Source organism: Capricornis sumatraensis, chromosome 3, assembly GCF_032405125.1.
Source record: "Capricornis sumatraensis isolate serow.1 chromosome 3, serow.2, whole genome shotgun sequence".
Taxonomy (NCBI): domain Eukaryota; kingdom Metazoa; phylum Chordata; class Mammalia; order Artiodactyla; family Bovidae; genus Capricornis; species Capricornis sumatraensis.
In genome coordinates, this window is record NC_091071.1 from 27,734,225 (window position 1) to 27,756,190 (window position 21,966).

Below are 21,966 nucleotides of genomic sequence, written 5' to 3' on the forward strand. Positions count from 1 at the left end.
GTTCCCCACGTGGCACAGTGGTAAGGAACCTGCCTGCCAATGCAGGAGACACCAGAGGCGCAGGTTTGATCCCTGGCTTGGGAAGATCCCCTGGAGAAGGGAGTGACAACCTGCTCCAGTAGTCTTGCCTGAGAAATCCCATGGACAGAGGAGTCCTGCGGGCTACAGTCCATGGGGTGACAAAGAGTTGGACATGACGGAGCACACCCTGAGCTGAGCTTTGCCATGTAACGTATACACAGTTTCTGGAGATCATGATGTGGATATACTTTATTTTTGGGGGGTGGGGGTGGGGAGGACATTCTACCAACCACAGAGGATTATTGCTACTTCTTGTATTGTCAGTGAAAGCTCTTTCCCTGCTCATTTCACTGACTTGCCCTGAAGCTGGGATCCTGGCGGGGATTTTTAGTGTGATTTCATTCTGCACACACATGCCCTCTTGGAAAGGAGGACAACCAGGCAGGGCAGGGGGACAGAAGTGGCTCCGTTCCCCACACCCGCCATTCATTCTCTGCACCACGTCCTAAGCTGGGCCCTGGCACTGACACAGGATCGTTTCTGGCGGGCCAGGAGACAGGCGGCCAAAGGGCCTGGGGGAAGGTCTCGGATGGGCAGAGAGGAGGAAGGCTCAGGCCTGGGTGGAAGGAGCAGAGGGAGGGACCAGCTATGGCGAGTCAGGAGAGAAAAAGACATCCAGTGAACAAGAGGCTTCCAAGGGAAGCAGGCGCTCTTGGAGGGAGGAAGAAAGCTGGGCATCTGGATGGTCTGGCCGGGAATGGAAGGAAAGTTGGAGAGGGAAGGTCTGAGTCAGGAGAAAACTGCCCAGGACAGGGGAACAGGAAGGGTGGGGAAGCTGGAAGCTGGGAAGAAAAAGGAACTTGCCCATCGCGCTCTCCTCCACGAAGGCCCTGCTTGGGGCTGAGCCATGGGGAGAGCCCCGCCATCAAGCAGCCCTGTGAGAGAATCTGATCAGTCTGTGTGAGGGGCAGGTATATCATGGAGGCTTCCTGGAGGAGGTGACATCAAAGCTGAAACCTGCAGGATGAGGGAGCAAGTCCACTCGGTGAGAGAAAGGGCACTCTAGGCAGGGGGAACCGGATCAGCATGGCCTGGGACTGAGGGATTTTGAAAAGAGGTGAGGCAGCCACTCCAAGAACCTCAAGGAACCAGAGCAGACTGGGCAGGGAGTGAACCAACCAGAGGCCCACGAGGAGCTCCCACAGGCTGTGCTTGTCATTTGTTATAAAAAATAAATAAGATCTCTAACGTTGTAGCCAAAGGCAAAAATCTCAAACTGAAAAAGGTCATAGCTCAATCAATTTTATGGATGTACTCTGAGCATGGTCTTTGATCCGTAATATCCAGTGTAATACAGAAGCGCAGAGAATGAACTTAACACCCTTAACGCACATTTTCATCCTCCTCAGAGCTGTAGGGATGATGGTTTTGGAAGCCACAGATGGGTGTGGCAACCGCCTCCCCACCCCTACTAAAGTACGGCCCGGTAGGATTTTAACTGTGTCCCATACTCAAGATCATTCTCCCCCTTTCTGTTGTTGTTGGAGAGCGCTTTTTGTTTCTCAAAAACAGGCTGTCAAGGGGGTTTCTCAGCCTTTGACGTGACGATGACTGGGCCAGAGACCAGGCTCTCTCTGACATCCGGCAGGAGTCCCCAGCCCTGGTACTGGTCGGCGGCCTGTTAGGAACTGGACAGCACAGCAGGAGGTGAGGGGCAGACGAGCAAGTGAAGTTTCATCCCTATTTACAGTCGCTCTCTCCCGCTTGTATTACCACATTATCATGATGTAACAATCACAGAAATAAAGTTAGGGCTTCCCAGATGGCTCAGTGGTAAAGACCCCCCTGCCAATGCAAGAGACACAGGAGAGGCAGGTTTGATCCTTGGGTCAGGAAGATCCCTTGGAGAAGGAAATGGCTACCCACTCCAGTATTCTTGCCTGGAAAATCCCATGGACAGAGGAGCCTGGCGAGCTACAGTCTGTGGGGTCACAAAGAGTCAAACATGACTTACCAACTGATGCACCCAATACACGTAATGCTCCTGATCATCATGAAACCATCCCCTACCTCCTGCTTCATGGGAAAACGGTCTTCCATGAAACCGGTCCCTGGTGCCAAAAACGCTGGGTACCACTGACGTACTGGACCATCCCAAAGGAAGACAATCCCACCAGGCACCCATGTAGGCGAAGAGCCTGCCTTGTTGTTGTTCAGCTGCCCAGTCAAGTCCGATGCTTTGCGACCTCATGGACAGCAGCAGGCCAGGCTTCCCTGTCCCTCACCATCTCCCAAAGTTTGCCCAAGTTCATGTTCATTGCAGAGTCTGCCTAAAATCACCCAAATCTATGGATTTGTTTGTTTTTGCCATGCTGTGCGGCTTAGATCCCTGACCAGGGATCAAACTCAAGTCCCCTGCAGAAGAAGCACAGAGTCTTAACTATTGGACCAACAGGGAAGTACCCCAAATCACCCAAATCTCGACTCTAACTCCATCTTCAGCATAAATTCACGGCTGTTATTGTTGTTCAGTCATTGTGTCTGATACTTTGTGACCCCATGGACTGCAGCATGTCAGTCAATCCTAAAGAAAATGAACTCTGAATATTCACTGGAAGGACTGATGCTGAAGCTGAACCTCCAATACTTTGACTACCTGATGCAAAGAGCTGACTCATTGGAAAAGACCCTGATGCTGGGAAAGACTGAGATAAATCCATACACAGCATGTATTTTCTTTTGCAAGATGAAATACACCTTGATTTTTTAGAAATGCAGTCAGCGTGCAAATTAAGTTTTGTTCAGAACTTTGCCAAGTATGAATCGCCACTTTGCAAAACCCTGTCTGTGAGGATGACGATGGTCCTGGTCTCCAGAACCACCAGACCCAGTTGGTCAGGACTTGCAGCTGCCGCAGAAAAGGTTCCACTTATGAGCACACAGCAATTCCTCGCTCTCTGTTCTAGCGCGTGCCTGAGCATTTACATAGACACACATGGCGATTCATTACAAATCACTCACCTTTTAGCTTTAAAGCTTAGCAAGAACATTTTGCTGATTTTTAAACTAAGACACATGGTTGGGTTATTTTAATGGATATCCTTACATTTAAGGAGGTGTTATACTAATATCTATATTTAATATCTTTAATAATAATGTCTTTCTTATTAAAGGGGGCAATGGATCTGAAAGGTTGGGAACCATAGCTTAACACCTGTATTTTGGAGCCTTTTGGTTTTTGTTTGTTACTTGCTGCTTGCAATCCTTTATGAAATAGAGACAATTAAGTTAAAATGGCCACCTTTCTTTAAACACTACTGCTTTCTTATGAGTATAACTGATACAAGATCAGGGCTTCCCTGGTGGTTCAGATGGTAAAAAAAAAACTGCCTGCAAAGCAAGTGCAGACATTTCAAGTGCACAACCTGATGGACATATTTATAAACCTGTCAGACCATCTGGGAAATCAAGACAATGAACACACCTATCACCTCCACAGGGCCCTCCTCTCTCTGGAATTTCTCCCTCCCATCTGACCACTTCCTCCTCCTTCAGGCCGCCACTGATCTGATTTCTGTCACTACTGACTTGCTTTCATGTTTCTTGACCGGTACATAAAAGGAATCACCTAGTAGGTACCACTGCCTGGCTTTGTTTGCTCAGCTTAATTAGTTAGAGATTTTCACGTTGCTGAGTGTATCAACAGTTCATTCCGTTGTATTGCTCAGAAGTGCTCCCTTGCATGGCTGCACCAAGATTTGCACACCTATTCACTTGTTAACTGGAGAAGAAAATGGCAACCCATTCCAATATTCTTGCCTGGAGAATTCCATGGACAGAGGAAGCTGGTGGGGTGCAGGCTGTGAGGTCGCACAGAGTCGGACACGACTGAGTGACTATCACTTACTCACTTGTTAACAGCTGTCTGGGTTCCTCCCAGCTTTGACCACCACACACAAAGCTGCTATGAACATCTCTGCACGAGCTCATGAACATACATCTTCGGTTCTCTCAGGTATACACCTAGGAGTAGATTGGCTGGGTGGTATCGTAACTGTTTAACTCCCATGGCTGATACATGTCAATGTGAGGCAGAAACCACAATACTGTAAAGTAATTAGCTTCCAATTAAAATAAATTAATAAATTAAAAAAAAATTTTTTGATGTGGACCATTTTTAAACTCTTTATTGAATTTGTTACAATATTGCTTCTGTGTCATGTTTTGGTATTTTGGCCACGAGGCCTGTGGGATTCCCAGCTCCTGGACCGGGGATCAAACCTGGACCCCACCCCTGCCTTGGAAGGTGAAGTCTTAACCACTGGACCACCAGGGAAGTCCCTAAGTTTTTTTTGTTTTAAACCGCCCAAGTCTTTTTCAGAGCTGCCAAATCATTTTATAGTTGTCCCAACAGGAACCACTGTCCAGAGTGGCCTTAATCTATGGGAGGCCATTAAGCTGAGAAATTTCTACTCTTTTTTTTGTTACACTCAAAATCATTTGATGAAAACCAATGAACCACTGGATTTTAAAACCCAAAGGTCAGGGGAGTCGGGGAAGCAGCTCGGACCTGGCCCTGAGAGGAGGCACTCAGGGGTGAGGAGAGGAGGTGGAAGCCTGAGCCCAAAAAGCCAAGGCGGCCCTCCTGCCCAGGCCTTGGTCCCCTGCTCCCCAGGAGCCCCGGGGCGCCCAGCAGACCCTCCCCACCTACACCCACAGCCCCAGGGGTCACAGGTGCTGGCATGGTTCACACCTCCAGGAGTAGAGCCAGGGACCCATCTCCCTTGATTCTCGTCCCACGATCCACCATCCCCAGAGCATCCCAACTGGTTGTTACAAAACAGAACTCCCGGGGGCTTCCCTGGTGGTCCAGTGGCTAAGACTCCACACTTCCCATGCAAGGGCCCCAGGTTCAATCCCTGGTCAGTCAACTAGATCCCACAACGTGCCGCAACTAAGAGTCTGCATGCCGCAATTAAAGATCTCACATGCCAGGAAGACCCAGAGGATGCGCCACTGCCCTGCAAAAAGCCCACCTGTCTTCCCACCACATCCGGGATCAAACCCTAGCCCAGTACCATAGCCTATGAAAGTGAAAGTGAAGTTGCTCAGTCGTGTCCGACTCTTTGCGACCCCATGGACTGTAGCCCACCAGGCTCCTCAGTCCATAGAATTTTCCAGGCAAGATTACTGGAGTGGGTTGCCATTTCCTTCTCCAGCAGATCTTCCCCACCAGGGATCAAACCCAGGTCTCCCACATGGCAGGCAGACGCTTTACCATCTGAGCCACCAGGCAGATCCATGAACCCCTGCAAATACTTCTCTTGCTTTTTCTCCTCCCGTTCTCCCCACCTCTTACTGCACTTCAGCCACACAAGCCCTGTGCTGCTCCGTCAGCGCGCCGCCTCACCTCTACCTCAGGACCTTTGCACTAGCCGTTCCTGCAAACTGAAAGCCCTTTCCCATGTTTGCACTCAGCTCCCTCCCTCTTTGACACCGAATCTCCACTCAGAGGGGCCACCCCTGACCACCCAACCCCGTCACTCTGGCCCTCATGGCCCCTCCTTGTTAAGCTCATCATCTCACTTCACACTCTCTCCAGCTTCTCACAGGGTGTGTTCGACTCCTTAAGCCCTGGATCCCACATGGAATCTAAGTTGCACCAGACAAGGATCCTGTCTCTCCCGTTCCACTCTCTGAACCTCCAGAGCCTAAACCACTCTCAGCACACCAGCAGTCATCAACTCTATCTGCTGAACAAAACAACCAAGGGCCAGGCCGGTGATGGAGCTCCTCCTAGCAAGTCTCGTTGCTGACCTCTCCCACAGCTGCAGCAACCCGCTCATGGGCGGAGCCCCAGAGGACAGCCGGGTGGGCACCCCCTGCCACCTCGCGTGGGAAAAAGCCTGTGGACACGCCTTCTCGTCAGGGAGGAGGCTGCAGGCCAGGCCAAAGGGAGCCGGAAACCCCAACTATGCCCGAGAACCTCCACTGGGTCACAGACACGGCACCCAGCCAGAGTCACATGCGCACAGAGCACCTCCTCACCACGAAGGCCACAGAGGCTCAGCTCAACCCACCTCCCAGGAGACAACGTCTCCTCTGTTCATGGCCACTGCAGACCGTCACAGGGTCCTCTGCTGACGTCCTGGTGGCCAGCAGCATCAATGGCCCACATTCCCCACCCACAGCCTGATGCAGCTTGAAGACCTGGAGCTTGGGCGTTCCTGCAAAAGGTGAGGAATTGGAGAGCTGAGGTTCCTCTCCTGGGAGGCCAGCTGCTCTGTGGGGCTGTGCACCAGGCTTGGGGCTTCCCAGGGGGCACAAGTGGTAAACAATGCAGGAGACGCCAGAGACGTGGGTTTGATCCCTGGGTAGGGAAGATCCTTTGGAGGAGGGTACAGCAACCCACCCCGGTATTCTTGCCTAGAGAATCTTATGGACAAAGGAGCCGGGCAGGCTACAATCCATAGGGCTGCAAAGAATCAGACACAAATGAAGCGACTTAGCACACATGCACGCACACCAGGCCGGGCCCTCGTCAGCCAGCTCTCCACGGTGGGCACCATCCCATAATGACTACAGGGGGACTGACACCATCCCCTGCCATCAGAGTCCCTCGCGAGTTCCTGTCGGGCTTCTCTGGACGCGGGATGCGTCTTAAGTCAATGTCATAGCCCAGTTTAACTGGCAGCTGTTTTCCTTGGTGCATCACACAGGTGATGACATCATAATGATGCACAGCACAGCTGATCACTCTTATATTTGAAGAAATAAGACACAATACATGCTGGAGAGGCCCTTGCCTGACGCCCAAAATAACCCGATTGACAGAGCTTGGGGTTGGCATACAGCTCGCAAGGGGGAGAGGGTGTGAAATCCAAGACAGAGAGTGAACAGTGATGTAAACCACGTACTCAGTGTGGTCTTACAGGCTGCCACCGACGTGCCCCTCTGGTGGGGGTACCCTGACAACAGGTGGGGGAGGAGTGTGTGCAACTCTGCAGCTTCTGCTCAGCCCTGCTGCAAACCTAAAAGTGCTCCAAAAAATAAAAGTCTGTTGAAAAAAAAATCCAGTGCAGCCCAAATCACCCTCAACTGGGGCTTCTTAGGCTGAACACCTCAAGAAGCAGTTGATTTGGCGTGTTAAACCAAACCATTTAAAACAGTAAGAACGCTTAGGATGCCAGCTGCTCAAAGAGAAGCGGGGGGAAACAAACAACTCTGGGAGGACGGGGTCGCTGAGGGTCGCGGCAAACAGAATCCGCTCACTTGACATCTTTCTCTTTTCTTTTCTATCCAAATTGCCTGAGCTACATGTTGGACTCCGTTCGCAGGTGAGCAAACCGTGGTTCTGGGAAGGGAAGCAGCCCGCCCAGGGCTATGACACTTAAGGGGTGGCACTGAGACCATCCCGGGCCACAGTGGAGGGACAAGGCTATCGGGTCAACCTAGTGAGCGTCTGGCTTGCCCATGGCCGGATGCCTGGTACTTACTTTCTGGACTTGGCACACTCCTTCTTCCAGTTCTTTACCAAGACCGGCACGACTTGTTCTGACGTGTCCTCCTTATTCAGGGACCAGAGGTCGGTGCTTTCCAGGGGCTGGCGGTAGCCCCGAACCATCATCCTGTGGTCAAAACACAAGAGGGGAGGCGATGAGAGTCAGAAGGAGATGACACGATGGCCCTCCCTGCTACCGCAGCCCACACAACCGCAGGCAGCCGTGATCAGGGAAATCTCAGCATAAATGGACATGTGGGCACATGGCACCATTACTGCTAATTCCGTTAGATCCCCCAGGAAAAACAGCCTTGTTTTTAGGCAAATATACAGAGTATTTAGGAGGGAAGTAGCAGGATGTTTCTAATTTACTTTCAAAAAAAATTTTTAAGGCTAATACCGCAGAGCATTAACCATCATTATATTAGGTGATGAGTTAAAGGTTTATTAGCCTAGTCTTTCTGCTTTGAACACTTTCATTATAAAAGGGAAACTCAGTATTTTAACTTGTTATTTCGAAAGATTTCAAATTCACAGAAAAACCATAGGAATTGTACAAAGAATTCCTGTCGACCCTTTACCAAGCTCACGACTGATCACATTTCACAAGTGTGCGAACACATACAAGGCAGACCTCAGAGATACTATAGGTGCGTTTCAGACCACCACGATAAAGGGAATACCACAACAAATCGAGTCACAAGAATTTTTTTGGTTTCCCACACTACAGTTATATTTACGCTAGCGTTATGTCTAAAAAGTAACATACAGAGCTTAACTTAAAAATTCTGTATTGCTAAAAAATGCCAAGTTAAGCATCATCTGAGCCTTCAGCAAATCCTAGTAATAATAGCAAGGATGACCATAATAAACATAATAATAATGAAAATGTTTCAAAGATTGTGAGAATTACCAAAATGTGACACAGAGACACAAAGCGAGTGAAAGCTGATGGGAAAAGGGTGCCAACAGACTCATTTGACACAGGGTGGCTACCAACCTTCAATCTGGGAAACACGGTAGCTGGGAAGCACAATGAAGCATGCCTCTATCTTTTTTCTGAACCATTTCAGAGGAGGCTGCAGACCCTCCACACCTTCACCCCTAAATATCAGTGTATATGCCCCTAAGAGAAAGGACACACTCTGATATCACCAGAGGACAGCGACCAAAATCAGAAACATGAGCTTGGCTGGCGTGACCTGTGGGCCATGCCCAAACGCCATCAACTGTCCCAGAGCTCTTCTTTAACAGCAACTGAAAATCAGTTCAGAAAAATACTAAATTACAAAGTGTAAAAAGTTCATAAAGACAAGGAAACAATGCTGGGGTGGGCGGGGGGGAGGGATTTAAATAACCCCTAGTAAGATGCTGACAATGTGCAGAAAACAACACGAAAACTAGAGGAGGCCAAGCAGGCAGTGTGCTGAGCTGCGGGTGGCGGCGCCTCTGCTGCTACCGGTCCAGACACGCTTCTCTCACCCCCTTTCCCTGTGTTATTTATTTTGGGGGCGGGGGGGCGCAATCATTATTTATCTCAGGGGGGAGGGGAATAATGATAATAATTACACCCAGTGCAAAAAAAACCAGCCAAATCTGAAGCTGAGCCAGGAGTGTGCAGCTTCTTGCCCAGGCCGAGCTATTTATACATGTATCACATGACCGCGGGCTCAGGGTCGGTGTCTCCAAGACCCATGCCCAGGGCACACACACTCAGGACACAGCCCTGCCGGAGAGCGCGAGGGAGGGAGAGCTGCACACTGGTGGCCCAGCACTCGCCCGAGGTTTGGGGGCCAGGACTTACCCTGTGATCCACCAGAAGGTGATCCTGGAAAGGAAGGAGGCACTGGATTCCGGGCAAGGATTCTATGGAGAGAGAGCACAGGGTGCAGAACCCAGGGGAAATGACAGGTTAAACTTCTCGTCTATGCCAGCTCCAGGCAGGGAGCAGCCAGCTTCCCTGGTCCTCCCAGTGGGCCAACGGTTCATTCATTTATTAGTTCATTCATTTATTCCACAAATATTTACTGAGCATCTACAAAGTGGCAGGCACAGACAAAGTACTAGCATTACCTCGTATCTTCACAGAACCTGGTGTGACCTCTATTCCTCTTTCTTTCATTCACTCACTCACTCATTCTATAAGTATTTTCTGAGCACCTACTATACACCAACCCGAACTAACAGACATAAGCCTAATCCAGGTCAACTAACACTCTGCTAGCTAGTAACAGTTCTGTTTTAAATGTTTTATGAAAATGACCTCCTTTAATCTTCATAATCACACTAGGAACTAGATAAAGGCATCATCTCCATTCTGTAGTTAAGGACACTGAGGGGCAGAGAGATGAAAAGCCATGCCCAGGGTGCCAGAGCTGGAAGCGGTGGAGACAGAACATGAGTCCCAAATAGTCAGAGAGAAACATTAATCAATCACGTGAACAAATTCAAAACCACAACTGTAACAAGGATTATATCCCAGAGGCAGGTTAGTATGACCAGTGAGATCACTGGGACCTCATGGGCTGATCCAGTTGGTGGAGGTCAGGGAAGGCATTCAAGCTGGGGTCTGGGAAGTGAGGAGAGGATGACTAAGTGAAGGGGGAGACGGGAGGTGGTCCCAGCAGAGCGACTGATGTGTGCAGAGGCCCCGAGGCAGAGGGGAGCGCAGTGGGCTCCAGCCAACAAGAGGGGGCCTGAGCAGTCTACACTGGAAGCTGTGCTCAGGCTACAGTGGAGACCACGTATGGGATTTTGGTCTCCATCCCAAGGGCAACAGGAAGTCATCAACAGATTCTAAGCAGGCTTTCAAAGAACCTCTTTCCCAGAGCCACAGAGATGAGCTCCAATTCAGGGCCACACAGCCAAGGCCATCAGACAGAGCCTTTGGGACTGCACACGAGGGCTGATACATTCAAGTCTAAATCTGGGGATACGAGCATTGGTGAAGGTGGGGTCACCAGACTAACAACGAGATCACTAGCCGAGGACGTCACTCTCCATCCCAGAATTTTGCAGAGGTAAGATGCTGGGGAGGGATGTCCCTGGAGGTCCAGTGGTTAAAAGTTTGCCTTTCAATGTGTGGGTTCCATCTCTCTAGGGGAGCAAAGATGCCACATGCTTAGTGGCCCAAAATATCAAAACATAAAACAGAAATGATATTGTAACAAATTCAATAAAGATATTTTAAAACTCCTAAAAAAGAAAGAAAGAAATTGAGAGATGGATGAGGAAACACATTCTACCCAAGCGGTTGTCCACCCTGGCCAGGGGCACTCAGAAAATACACTGCATCTGCCCTGCTCCCCAGAGATTCACATTTAGCTGGTCTGGGGTGGGCGCAGGTACTTGAATTATTGTTTTTGTTTTCAGCTCCCAGTCTCCTTGGCCAAATGGCTGGGCAGGAAATGTACAAGATAAGCCCAGAATACCTTGTCACACCCAACAAGACAAGGGTAGGTAAAAGACCTCAGATGTAACCAGAAGTGGCTCTCATGAGCCCAGAAAGGGACAATTTGAGCTGCAATACAGACAGTAAGGCAAAAGGACTGAGACACACCACATTTTAAATACACAAGTCCACCTTGATACTGGAAGAAAAGGAAAACCTCTTGGTGTCAGTGATGATGGTACTAGAGAACCAAGTCACTGTTTTGAAAACAGACGGAAAGAAACAAGCATTTGTCTATGACAACACGGGGTGACCAAAGAGATGAGGGGACGTGTCTTTGCATAAAATGGTTCAGCTATCAGGTGGAGAAGGAACAATACCACTTAAGGGGCTGCACCGCTCTGCAACCACAGTGCATTTCTGGAATACTTGGTGATATTAAGAAATCAGTAAGTTGTTAGGCCATATAATGGTACCATTGTTGTATAACTTAAAATCCTCATCTCTCAGATATTATTGTGGAAAGCTGGAGAAGGGTATACAAGAAAAACACCATTTTTGTAACTTTTTGTGGGTCAAATTATTTCAAAATAAAATGCTTAAAAAAATTTTTAATTCCTTATCTGTTGCAGATACCTAATGAAATGTTTACATGTGATGCAGGGTAAATACTCCATGGCAGGCAAGAATTTAAAATAAATAAATAAAATACTCCATGGCACTCATTATACTATGCTGTCCACTGCTGTACACAGCTGAAAGTTTCTATCATGAAAATCTTCCCCAATGAGTCAAATATGAAGCCTGAGCCGAGAACCACCGGGCTTCACTAGTCCTACCTGTCCCAGAGTCACCTGGGGAGCGTCATAAGCACAGGTGCCCTGAATAACTACATCACCCTCTCTGGGGGCGGGACCCTGGCCATCAGGGTAGCTTTCATCAGATGCAGCTGGCCCACAGACCGACATTCCGAACCAACCAAAAGCCACATGGTCCTGAGTTTGAATCCCCCAACCCTGCACTTTCTACCTGCATGGCCCTGGGCAAGTCTTTTCACCCCAGAGTCTCAGTTTTCACACCTGGGAAATGGGAGTCAGGTGAGACACACTGCTCAGCCTCCCCCAGCAGACTCCCAGGAGGAACGAGGTCCTTGGGACAGCGTGGAAGCTGCAATTTTTCCAACCCAAGGCCGCAGCATTATTCCCGGAGGAGGTGGTGGTATTTGCTTTGCAGGCTTTCTTTTTTTTTTTCCCCCCACCCCGGGAAGTGGGCAGGTTATCAAAGAGTTACAAATGCACTTTAAATATCGCCTAGTTCCTGCCCCTGTAAAATGCTGGCAGAGAGAGGAGGAGACGCTTGGGACAGTGACTCATTTATTTCTTAGGCAAATACTGAGGGCGGACCTGCTTATATGCCAGATGGCTAAATATCATTATATCCAAGACCAGCCTGTGAGGTCCTCGCTCTGTACCGCCTCCAGGACAGTAAGCAAACCAAGATGCAAATAAATACACAAAGATAAATGGTCAGAGCTATGAGGAGAACAACAACGAAACAAGGGGCCTGGGTGGGGAGGGAGAGGGCGGGTACCAGGGTAGGAGGCGCCCAGAGGTGAAGCAACATGGAGCAAGGTGATTGGAAGGAGGTTTGAATCCCAGCCCTGCCACTTACTGACTGAGGGGCCTGGCCATGTTACTTGGTGATGGTGAGATTAAATGAAATAAAGCCTGCGAAGTACTCAGGACAGTTCCTGGCGCAGAGCAAAAAGCTCAAGCGATGACATTAGCAGTATTAACATTAATACTAATGGTAACCTCAGTAACAAGTCTGTTTCCTGCAGACCCTGACATACCAAGCAGATGTTTCATGTCAAGATTGGCAAACTCAGGCCCACAGTCCGGCCGCTTACAAAATAGTTTTATTTGGACATGGTGATGCCCATTTATTTCCGTACTGTCCATATCTGCTTCCGAGCTACAGCTGAACTGAGTACTTGTAACAAAGACCGTGTAGTCTACAACTGTCTAACATCTGCCTCTTTACAGAAGAAGTTGGCTAACCCCTGCTTACATCAGACCTCATGACATTAAAGATGGGGATTCTTAAGGAGAGGAACTGGAGCTCAAATGCAGCTTCTTTCAGTCTTGGCCATCAACACAGGGTCAGCCCTGCACAAAGATGCCCAGCCAAGGGGGCAAGTGAGGGCTGAAGTTCAGCCGGTGCCTGGACCTGGGGGCCAGGGGGGCATGAGGGAGGGGGGACTGCATTAGCAGGAAGGACGCAGGGCCTTTCTCAAATTCACCCACCCAGGGGGGCCAGACACCTTTTCCTAATTAAAAAAAATTTTTTTTTTCTTTTTGGCTGCACCACACGGCATGTAGGATCTTAGTTTCTAAACCAGAGATGGAACCCATGCTCTCTGCAGTGGGAGCACAGAGTCCTAAGTATTGAGCTGCCAGGGAGCTCCCCAGGTGCCTTTTTCTAACCTGCATAGAGACCCCAGTGCAAACTCTTAGCGTGTCAGACTTATACGCCCAGGGGCCTCATAAATCCTGCCATTCCTTTGAAATCAGGCAAGCCTGGATGTGGATCAGGAATGAAACAGCGCAGGATGGAATGTTGCATCTCCAAGCCTTCCCTCTAAGTTCCTGCCTCCTTTCCCCCAAGTCCTTAGGAGGAAAGCTGTAGCATCTTATTTGGCGAGCTTCTTTTTCTGCCCTCATTCTAAAGAAGCAATCCCCTCTCTTCTTGCTCTTTTTAGTTCCAGGGCCTGGTTGGAACTAACTGGGCTTGAGTGAGTCTGGGCAAAGCCTCTTTCCACTGCATGGATAAGTCCAACTTGTAAGCTGTTGTTACCATTCAGTCGCTAAGTCAAGTCCAGCTCTTTGCATCCCCATGAACTGCTGCACGCCAGGTTTCCTGGTCCTTCACTCTCTCTCTGAGTTTGCTCAGACTCATGTTTATTGAGTCCATGATGCCATACAACCATCTCATCCTCTGTCACCCCCTTCTCCTTTTGCCCTCAATTTTTCCCAGTATCAGGGTCTTTTCCAATGAGTCGGTTCTTCACAGCAGGTGGCCAAAGTACTGGAGCTTCAGCTTCAACATCAGTCCTTCCCATGAATATTCAGGACTGATTTCCTTTAGGATAGAGTGGTTTAATCTCCTCGCTATCCAAGGGACTCTCAATAGTCTTCTCCAGCACCACATTTAAAAGGCATCAATTTTTTAGCGCTCAGCCTTCTTTATGGTCCAACTATCACATCCATACATGACTACTGGAAAAACCACAGCTTTGACTGTACAGATCTTATTGCAATATTCAGGCTCAAACTGAAGAAAGTACAGAAATCCACTAGGCCATTCAGATATCACCTAAATCAAATTCCTTATGATTATATAGTGGAGCTGACGAATAGATTCAAGGGACTAGACCTGGTAGACACAGTGCATGAAGAACTGTGAACAGAGGTTGGTGATACTGTATAGGAGGTGGTGACCAAAACCAGCCCCAAGAAAAAGAAACACAAGAAGGCAAAGTGGTTGTCTGAGGAGCCCTTACGAATAGCCGAGAAAAGGAGAGAAGTGAAAGGCAAGGGAGAAAGGGGAAGATATACCCAATGGAATGCAGAGTTTCAGAGAACAGCAAGGAGACTTTTAAGTAGCCAGTGAATCACTAAGTGGAGTTCTTCCATGATGTCTTTTGTTAACGTGGGTTTCACTTTTTCCAAGGATAACCCCTTACACTGTTGATTTAAACAATGACAAAAAAAAAATGTGTATTAATTTAAAATTAAACCCAGCCCAGACTGTTCTGGTCTGTCCCAATTTGAGGGGTGAGGAGGGTATTAAAATAAGGTTTAAGAAAAAAAAAAGAATGAAGCAACCTAGACTTATAATGTGGAGAAGGCAATGGCACCCCACTCCAGTACTCTTGCCTGGAAAATCCCATGGACGGAAGAGCCTGGTAGGCTGCAGTCCATGAGGTCGCTAAGAGTCAGACACGACTGAGCGACTTCACTTTCACTTTTTATTGTCATGCATTGGAGAAGGAAATGGCAACCCACTCCAGTGTTCTTGCCTGGAGAATCCCAGGGACAGAGGAGCCTGGTAGGAGGCCATCTGCGGGGTCGCACAGAGTCAGACACGACTGAAGCGACTTAGCAGCAGCAGCAGACTTATAACGATAGTTTTGTAAACATATAGTAACAGTGAATCACTATGATGTGTATCTAGAACTGACAGTGTTGTGGGTCAATTATACTTTCGGTTTAAAAAAGGACACGTAGACATAGGACTCCAGTCGGTTCTGCAAGTGAAAAATATTTACAATTGCTATAATGCTGGAAACACTAGTTACTGATATAATTTAACGTATGATAAAACTGGGAGGAGAGGATGAGGAAGGAGAGGTGGAAGCATTCAGTCTTGGTCTCAACATTTATAAGTTTAGTGTTAGTCACTCAGTCGTGTTTGATTCTTTGCAACCCCATAGACTGTAGCCCGCCAGGCTCCTCTGTCCATGGGATTCTCCAGGCAAGAATACTGGAGTGGGTTGCCATTTCCTCCTCCAGGGGATCTTCCCAACCCAGGGATTGAACCTGGGTCTCCTGCATTGCAAGCAGATTCTTTACCATCTGAGCCACCAGGAAAGCTGCTTTTGGGGGGAATCCCCTGGAGGTCCAATATGATTTCACTGAGGGCCTGGGTTCAACCTCTGGTTGGGGAACTAAGATTCTGTAAGCCACGCAAGGATTCTGGTTGGTGTAGATCAGCCCAAAAAAACCCCTGCTTTTTTCTTTTCCTTTTATTCTATCTGTATTAGACAACAGATGGTAAATAAACCTACTATAGTAATCATTTCACAATATACGTATATGAAACCATCAATGTTGCACACCTTAAGCTAAATCAGGGATGTAAGTTAAATATTCCTCAATAAAACTGGGGGTGGGGGAAGGGAGAAGGCTGCATAAGTGGAGATGAATTCAACCCCTTTATACCCAACTGTGCCCAGATGGAGTCCTACCTGAGACCACAAGGCGTGACGGCCCAGGGGCAGAGATTCCTGCTCACTCTGGCTAGTACAAATCCTACCCTGGGAGAGCCAACCCCACCTTCCCCCCAGCCCAGATGCAGTTGAGTCTGGGTCAGCAACATGAGCATTGCAGTTTTTAAGCTGCAGCATCCAGGAGTCTCCCAAAATTCCTCTCCCCAGCCCTGCTCCCTCCCCCTGGATTCAGACACAGACTTTCAGATCACACTGGGCAGACACCGAGTCCCATCACCAGACAAGAAATTACGTAATTTGGGAGCCGGTTTCTGGAAGTCCCTATCTGACACGAGTGAGAGGCCTTACGTGATAACATAATCAGAGGTCTGAAGTAATCAAGAACTGATCATTAAAGAAGAAAAAAAAAAAAAGGAGGGCTGCTGGCCAAGGATCCAAGCAGCACTTCATTCAGCTGAAACAAAGCAAAGCTTTTCTGGTCTAATCCACAAAGTGGAGAAGGCAAGGATGTTGGCTCGGGGCTTCTGGGCCTCTGAGACTGAAACGGAGGAACTCCTGTCCCAGGAGGAAGGAAGCTTATTAATGACCAATCCCCCGTTCAGTGAAAACGAGATTAACTCAGGCCCCAGCTGAAGGTGGATGAAGAGGAAGGAATAAGCTGTTCATACAGAGGGAGCTGTTCTTTGGCATCTTTACCTGGCACGGGAGGTTTAAACTAATTTGGTACAACAGCCCCAGGCGCTGGCTCTGGGAACTGGTCTCCCATGCCCTCACAGGGGCCGCTCGAAGGACCCTGTCTGGGGCCCTCAGCCCTCAGCTATTTCCATCAGAAACTCTCTGGGTGCCCCCCCCACCCCCGCCCTTTCTGGTTTTGATTCTGCTTTTTAGTTCAGTTTTCTGCCAAGGATTCCAACTCGGCATGCCTAAATGCCCAGCAGTAAGAGATGCATGGCAGCAGTGTGGCTCGGACCAGAGGTTCTCAGACCCCACCGCATCACCAGCATCTGCGGGCCTGGGGGTTTGTCAGAAACAGAAAGCCTTGGGCTCCACCCAGACCGACCGACTCAGAAGCTCTGGGGGGCAGGGGGGACCCAGCAATGATCTGAGTTGTAACAAGCCCTCCAGGTGATGCTGATGCCTGCTCAGGTGTGAAGGGCTCACCCCCCGATCCAGCCCTATGAACTTAGGTGACACTACACCACCCTGAACCTCAGCGTTCCCATCTGTAAAATGGGGGGAGACTCATAATTCCACCTCAATGCTGGGTTGCAGTGAGGATTAAATAAGTTAATTTTATTAACCCAAGGCTGCTATTATTATTATTGATTAGAACCACCCAAATGTCTGACAGTAAGAAATCCGGTGATACAGTGTGTAACACTGGTGTTCTTGGTTCGTTCTGCTGCTTCTCAGCTACGCAAATCTCCTCCAGGCTCAGGACCACGGTTTCTTCTACCATGGCAGACACACACCACGTGTGCTTTCCCCAGGAACTTGTCCGTCTTCCTTCCGCGGCTTTTGAACAGGGTCACTCTTCGGGCCAGCGTTCCTCTCAATCTGCCTGGGCTCCGGTAATGGTTTCCTAGGTGCCACCAGCCTCCTGCACCCTCCTTTCAGCCAGAGGGATCGTCCAAAAGAAGAGGGATCTTCCAACCTGAGTGTGTCACTCGCCTCCAGCTGAGAAACTTTCCCTCGGATTATAATTCCAAGTCCATATGGTGACACTCAATTCTACCCTTGATCTTTCATGCTCAGCTCCCTGGCTCCCCTAACTTGGCCAAGCACAAGGCCATGCAGTTCCCAAACAGCCACAGATTCCATCACACTGCTGGGCCTGTGGACATGCTGCTTCCACCAGCAGGAGAACCTTCCCATCCATCCTCCAGCCTTCAACCTACTGGCCAGAGGCATCCCCTCGTCTGGATGCCGGCTCTGGGGCCCCGGGCTGACTTCAGGACCACTGGCTCCTTGCTCCTCCACAGCCCCCAGCACTTCCCTGCCTGGGAACCCTCTGTCCATCCCACAGTGCTGGCTTATTGGCCCTCTGCCTCCTCCTCCATCTCTCCTTTGGGGTGGTCAAGGTCTGTTCATTTCTAGGTACTCAGAGCCCAGCAGAGCCCCTGGCACAATGAAGTACTAAACGGTAGAGAAAGGAATTACAAATGGGAGTTTTCCATGCTCTCATTAACAGTCTACGCCTAGCAGTGGCCTCTGGGCTGCAAGGGGTAGGGTTGGCATGAAGGAACAGGAGGGGACTTCCTGGGGCTCCAGGAGTTTGAGTTATCATTTGTCAGAACTCATCAAATGGGTAACTTAAGATTCAGGAATGTCACTATGTAAATTTACTTGAAGGAAGAAAAAAAAAAAAAAAAACCCAAAATAGAACCATAAAGAGATATTGAGTTCTGGCTAATGATTCGCATGGTTAAGTGTGCGGATGAAGGATACTGATGTTATTTCAAGGTCAGTTTTAAATACCAAAAATCTTAGCCGGCTGGCTGGCTAGACAGATACGTGATAAAAACAAGTTTAGCAAAATGTTAACTTTTAGCAATCTAGCTGGCAGGTAGATGGCAAGTACTCACTGCGTCTTCCAACTTTTCTGCAGGTTTGAAACGCTCCGTGTAAAATATTCCATATTTATGAAACAGGACTAAAAATACCTCTTCCACCAAATGAGCTGAGTAATTTTTAAGAATGTGCTAACCTGGTGCTTTTCCACCATGAACCAGCCGGGGATCTTGTGAAAATGAGACCCCGACTCAGCGGGACTCAGCAGGCCTGAGACTGCATTTCAAATGTGCATCTGGGGGTGCTGCTAATGCTGCCGGTCTGAGGACCCCCACTGTGAGAAGTGGCGGCGGCAGGGCGGGGTTGGGGAGTGGAGGCGGTCCACAACCTGCCACATTTGCTCCTGATGCCCCCAACTGCTGATGGCAACCCTGACCCCACGCCCTAAGCAGTAGCCTCAGGGCCAGAAGATCAAAGGATCCGATGCTGGGGACAGGCAGGAGCCCCAGAAAGCCCCCAAGGCCTGGGCCCTAGGCCTGCACGTGGAGGGGAACAGCCCCGCCGGGAAGCCGGGCCAGGACACGGCTCTGAGTCACACATCGGGCACAGGGCCAGCTGGGGAGGACGGCACTCGGTGACTCAGCAGGGAGAGCAGGACAGCACCTGACCCTGGGCTTGGCTGACCACTCTCGCTGAGGACAGGCGACTTGTGACGGCTGCTCGGAGAACGGGACAGGGACCGGGGCTGGACCGGTACCACCTTCCCCGCTCCACCATGATGCCAGCCCGGAGAGTGACAAGGGGACAGCAGAGGTGTCACCTGACACGTCCTCCTCCCAGGTCACAGGCCTCGGCTCTGGGGTGGGGGTGGATCGGGGTGGGGGGTGGTGGGGGGCAGCTGGCATCAAACTGAGCCTCAACCCGTTTTCAAGGATGGGATGCTAAGGTCCTGAAAGGAGTGACTCGCTCAAAGTCAAATCCAAAAGTCACATAACTTGATCCTCAGTCTTCATCTCAATTGTGGTTGGCTGATCTGCCTAATAGGATGGTAAGCTTCCTTGGGGGCGAGAGGTAGACAGTATTTTTCAAAGACAGCCAGGCATCACCTGCCATCTCACATACTGGTCCTACAATGAGACCTGGCCACTCCCAGGTCTAGAGTTCACTCTCGGAATACGCACTCTTGCAGACCAGCTGCCAGGCTGTGAGGAAGCCCTGGCAGCTGGGAGGAGACCACGTGGGGCCTTCAGCCAGGGGCCAGCACTAACCACATGACCTGTGAGCCTGGAAGCCTTCCAGCTGCTCTCCAACCACGACTGCAGAAGAGACCCTCGGTGAGAACCACACAGCTGAGCCCAGCCAATGCCCAGGCCTGTGAAACCTCCTAATGAAGGGCTGTTGCAATCCTGTGCCACTAAATTCAGGGTGGGTGTGTTAGGCTAACAAATAGGCCCAGCAGGGCACTGACGACATCTTTTCACACACTGCTGTGTCCCAGAACCAAGCACCATATACAACCGGTACCTAAGAAATATCTACTCAAGGGATAAACGGACACAGGTGAAATTAAGCCCAGGGTCTGCCTGCCTCCAAAACGAGTCTCTCCTCCTGTTACCACACTGCCTCCACCATCAGACTGAGGCTCTAAGTCCCCAGGGTGGCAGGCCAGGCCCCACACCCCGGAACTGCAGGAAGTTCAATGGGAGGAGGAAGTCAGCTCTGTGAGTCACCCCAGAGCGCACACACCCAGGAGAGAAGGGAAGGGAATTTTATCTGGATCCCAGAGGGGACCAGAAAACAGTAATTCCCCATAAAGCATCAGCAACAGTCCATAGCGAGCCTGAAGAATTGGAAGATCCACAAGTGGGCCTGTCTGCCTCCCACGGGCTCAGTTTACCCCCCGAGCACCCCAGGGCCTGCAGCCCTTCAGGGGGCTGTGGCTTGTTCCTTGTGATCCCCAGCTCCACAGAAGAGCCCGATATCTACCCACACTCATGCACACCAACACCGATCAACAGCAGACGTGAGAGCCGGAGACATCTGAGCCCCTCCTCTGTGCCAGGGAGGGACTGGATCCCCTGGTGCCCACGCATGGCTGCTGCCCTTGTGAACTTTATACGTACACAACACACACACACAAACCCACAAAAACACACAAATGCCCACATTCACACACATCCACATGCATACATGTACATGTACACACATCATACATACATGAACACACACACACACTTTGCTAATTTCTCCAATCCAGCTCCTCCTAGAGCAGGGAGATGGCAGAACAGGGCCTCTCCTAGGATGGGACATGCTCCCCAGTTTCTAAAGCTCACACTGGAGCATCACTGCTTCCTCTGAGCTGATGCCCCCCCGCCAGGTCCTTTCATCACCCCATAAAAGCGGCCACAGCCTTTTGCTGAGGTCCAGGACAAACCCCACAGAACCACAGCCGAAAACTGCTCCTGTTGCAATTTCACCCATTAGCAGCTGACTAACCATGAACAAAGCATCAGATGATTGCTCCAAAGGCTCCCCATCCCTCTTGGAACAAAATCCAAACAGCTCACCAGGCCCGGAAGTGACTGTCCCACCTCTCGGAGGCCATCCCCAGCCTCCTCCTGCCTCTTGCCGGCTCCAGCTGCTCTGGCCTTTCCTGCTGTGATGGTGACATTCACGGCAGCCCTGCCCCAGGGCCTTCGCACTGGCCACCCTTCTGCCTGAAACCTCTCCCCCTGGGCACCTGCCTGCCTGGCTCCCTCACTCCTTCAGGTCTCTGCTCCAGTGAGGTTTCCTGGGGGGATGGGGTGAGGTGGGCTTCCCTGATTGCTTTTATCAGAACCACACACAACCCCCAACCATCATCTCCCCCTCCTTTCTTTGCGTTTTTCTTCACAGCTTTAACCACCACCTAACTGGTAGGATATATATACTTGGGTCCTGGGTTACTGTTTGTGCCCCTGCCCATGAAAACATGAGCTCCAAGTGGCAAGAATTCTGCTTTATTCACTGCTACAGCCCTGTGCCCAGATCAGAGCCTGGCACTCAGCCTGGATGGAAGAAGGGAGTGCAGGGGAGGAGGAAGGAAAATAGGATGGAGGGAAGTGAGGAGGAAGAAAGAAGGACCAGGGTGATAAACAGCCACGTTCTCTTTCCTCCTACCAGCAGAAGAGCAGCCACCCCCACCCTGCCCACTGATACACTTCTGCACAAGCAGCATTTTCCTCAAACTCGTGCAGGAGACCAAGGGTCTCAAACTCAAATCCTCCAGGGGCCAGGCACATACGCAGGTGAGAGGAGCAAGCCTGGCTAACACACCAGTGGGCAGTGAGGACTGAGGCAGGAAACCAGGGCCACGTGCCTCAGCGCCGGCCGACCGCTCACATGTGGAGTAACGGCACTGGTGCCGCCAGATCACTTTTCTAGAAAACCTGGACAGTTAAGAAGGCCTGTGGAATTTCCTGATATTTAAACGTTCATCCGTACTGTCTAAAACCACTACGCCCACCAAACGGGCTGGAAGACACAGCTGTT

At 50.0% G+C, this 21,966-nt stretch overlaps 1 protein-coding gene across 1 annotated transcript in view; it reads right to left on the bottom strand.

Annotated features, from left to right (window-relative positions):
• The window catches only part of ABCC1 (ATP binding cassette subfamily C member 1 (ABCC1 blood group)), a 107,168-nt gene that overhangs the window by 74,973 nt on the left and 10,229 nt on the right, over nt 1-21,966 (bottom strand). Inside the window, exons 6-7 of the mRNA XM_068968395.1 lie at nt 9,327-9,388; nt 7,518-7,649 (exon numbers count right to left, since the gene is read on the bottom strand). Coding sequence (XP_068824496.1) covers nt 7,518-7,649; nt 9,327-9,388 — 194 coding nt within the window. The remainder of the gene's footprint in view (nt 1-7,517; nt 7,650-9,326; nt 9,389-21,966) is intronic.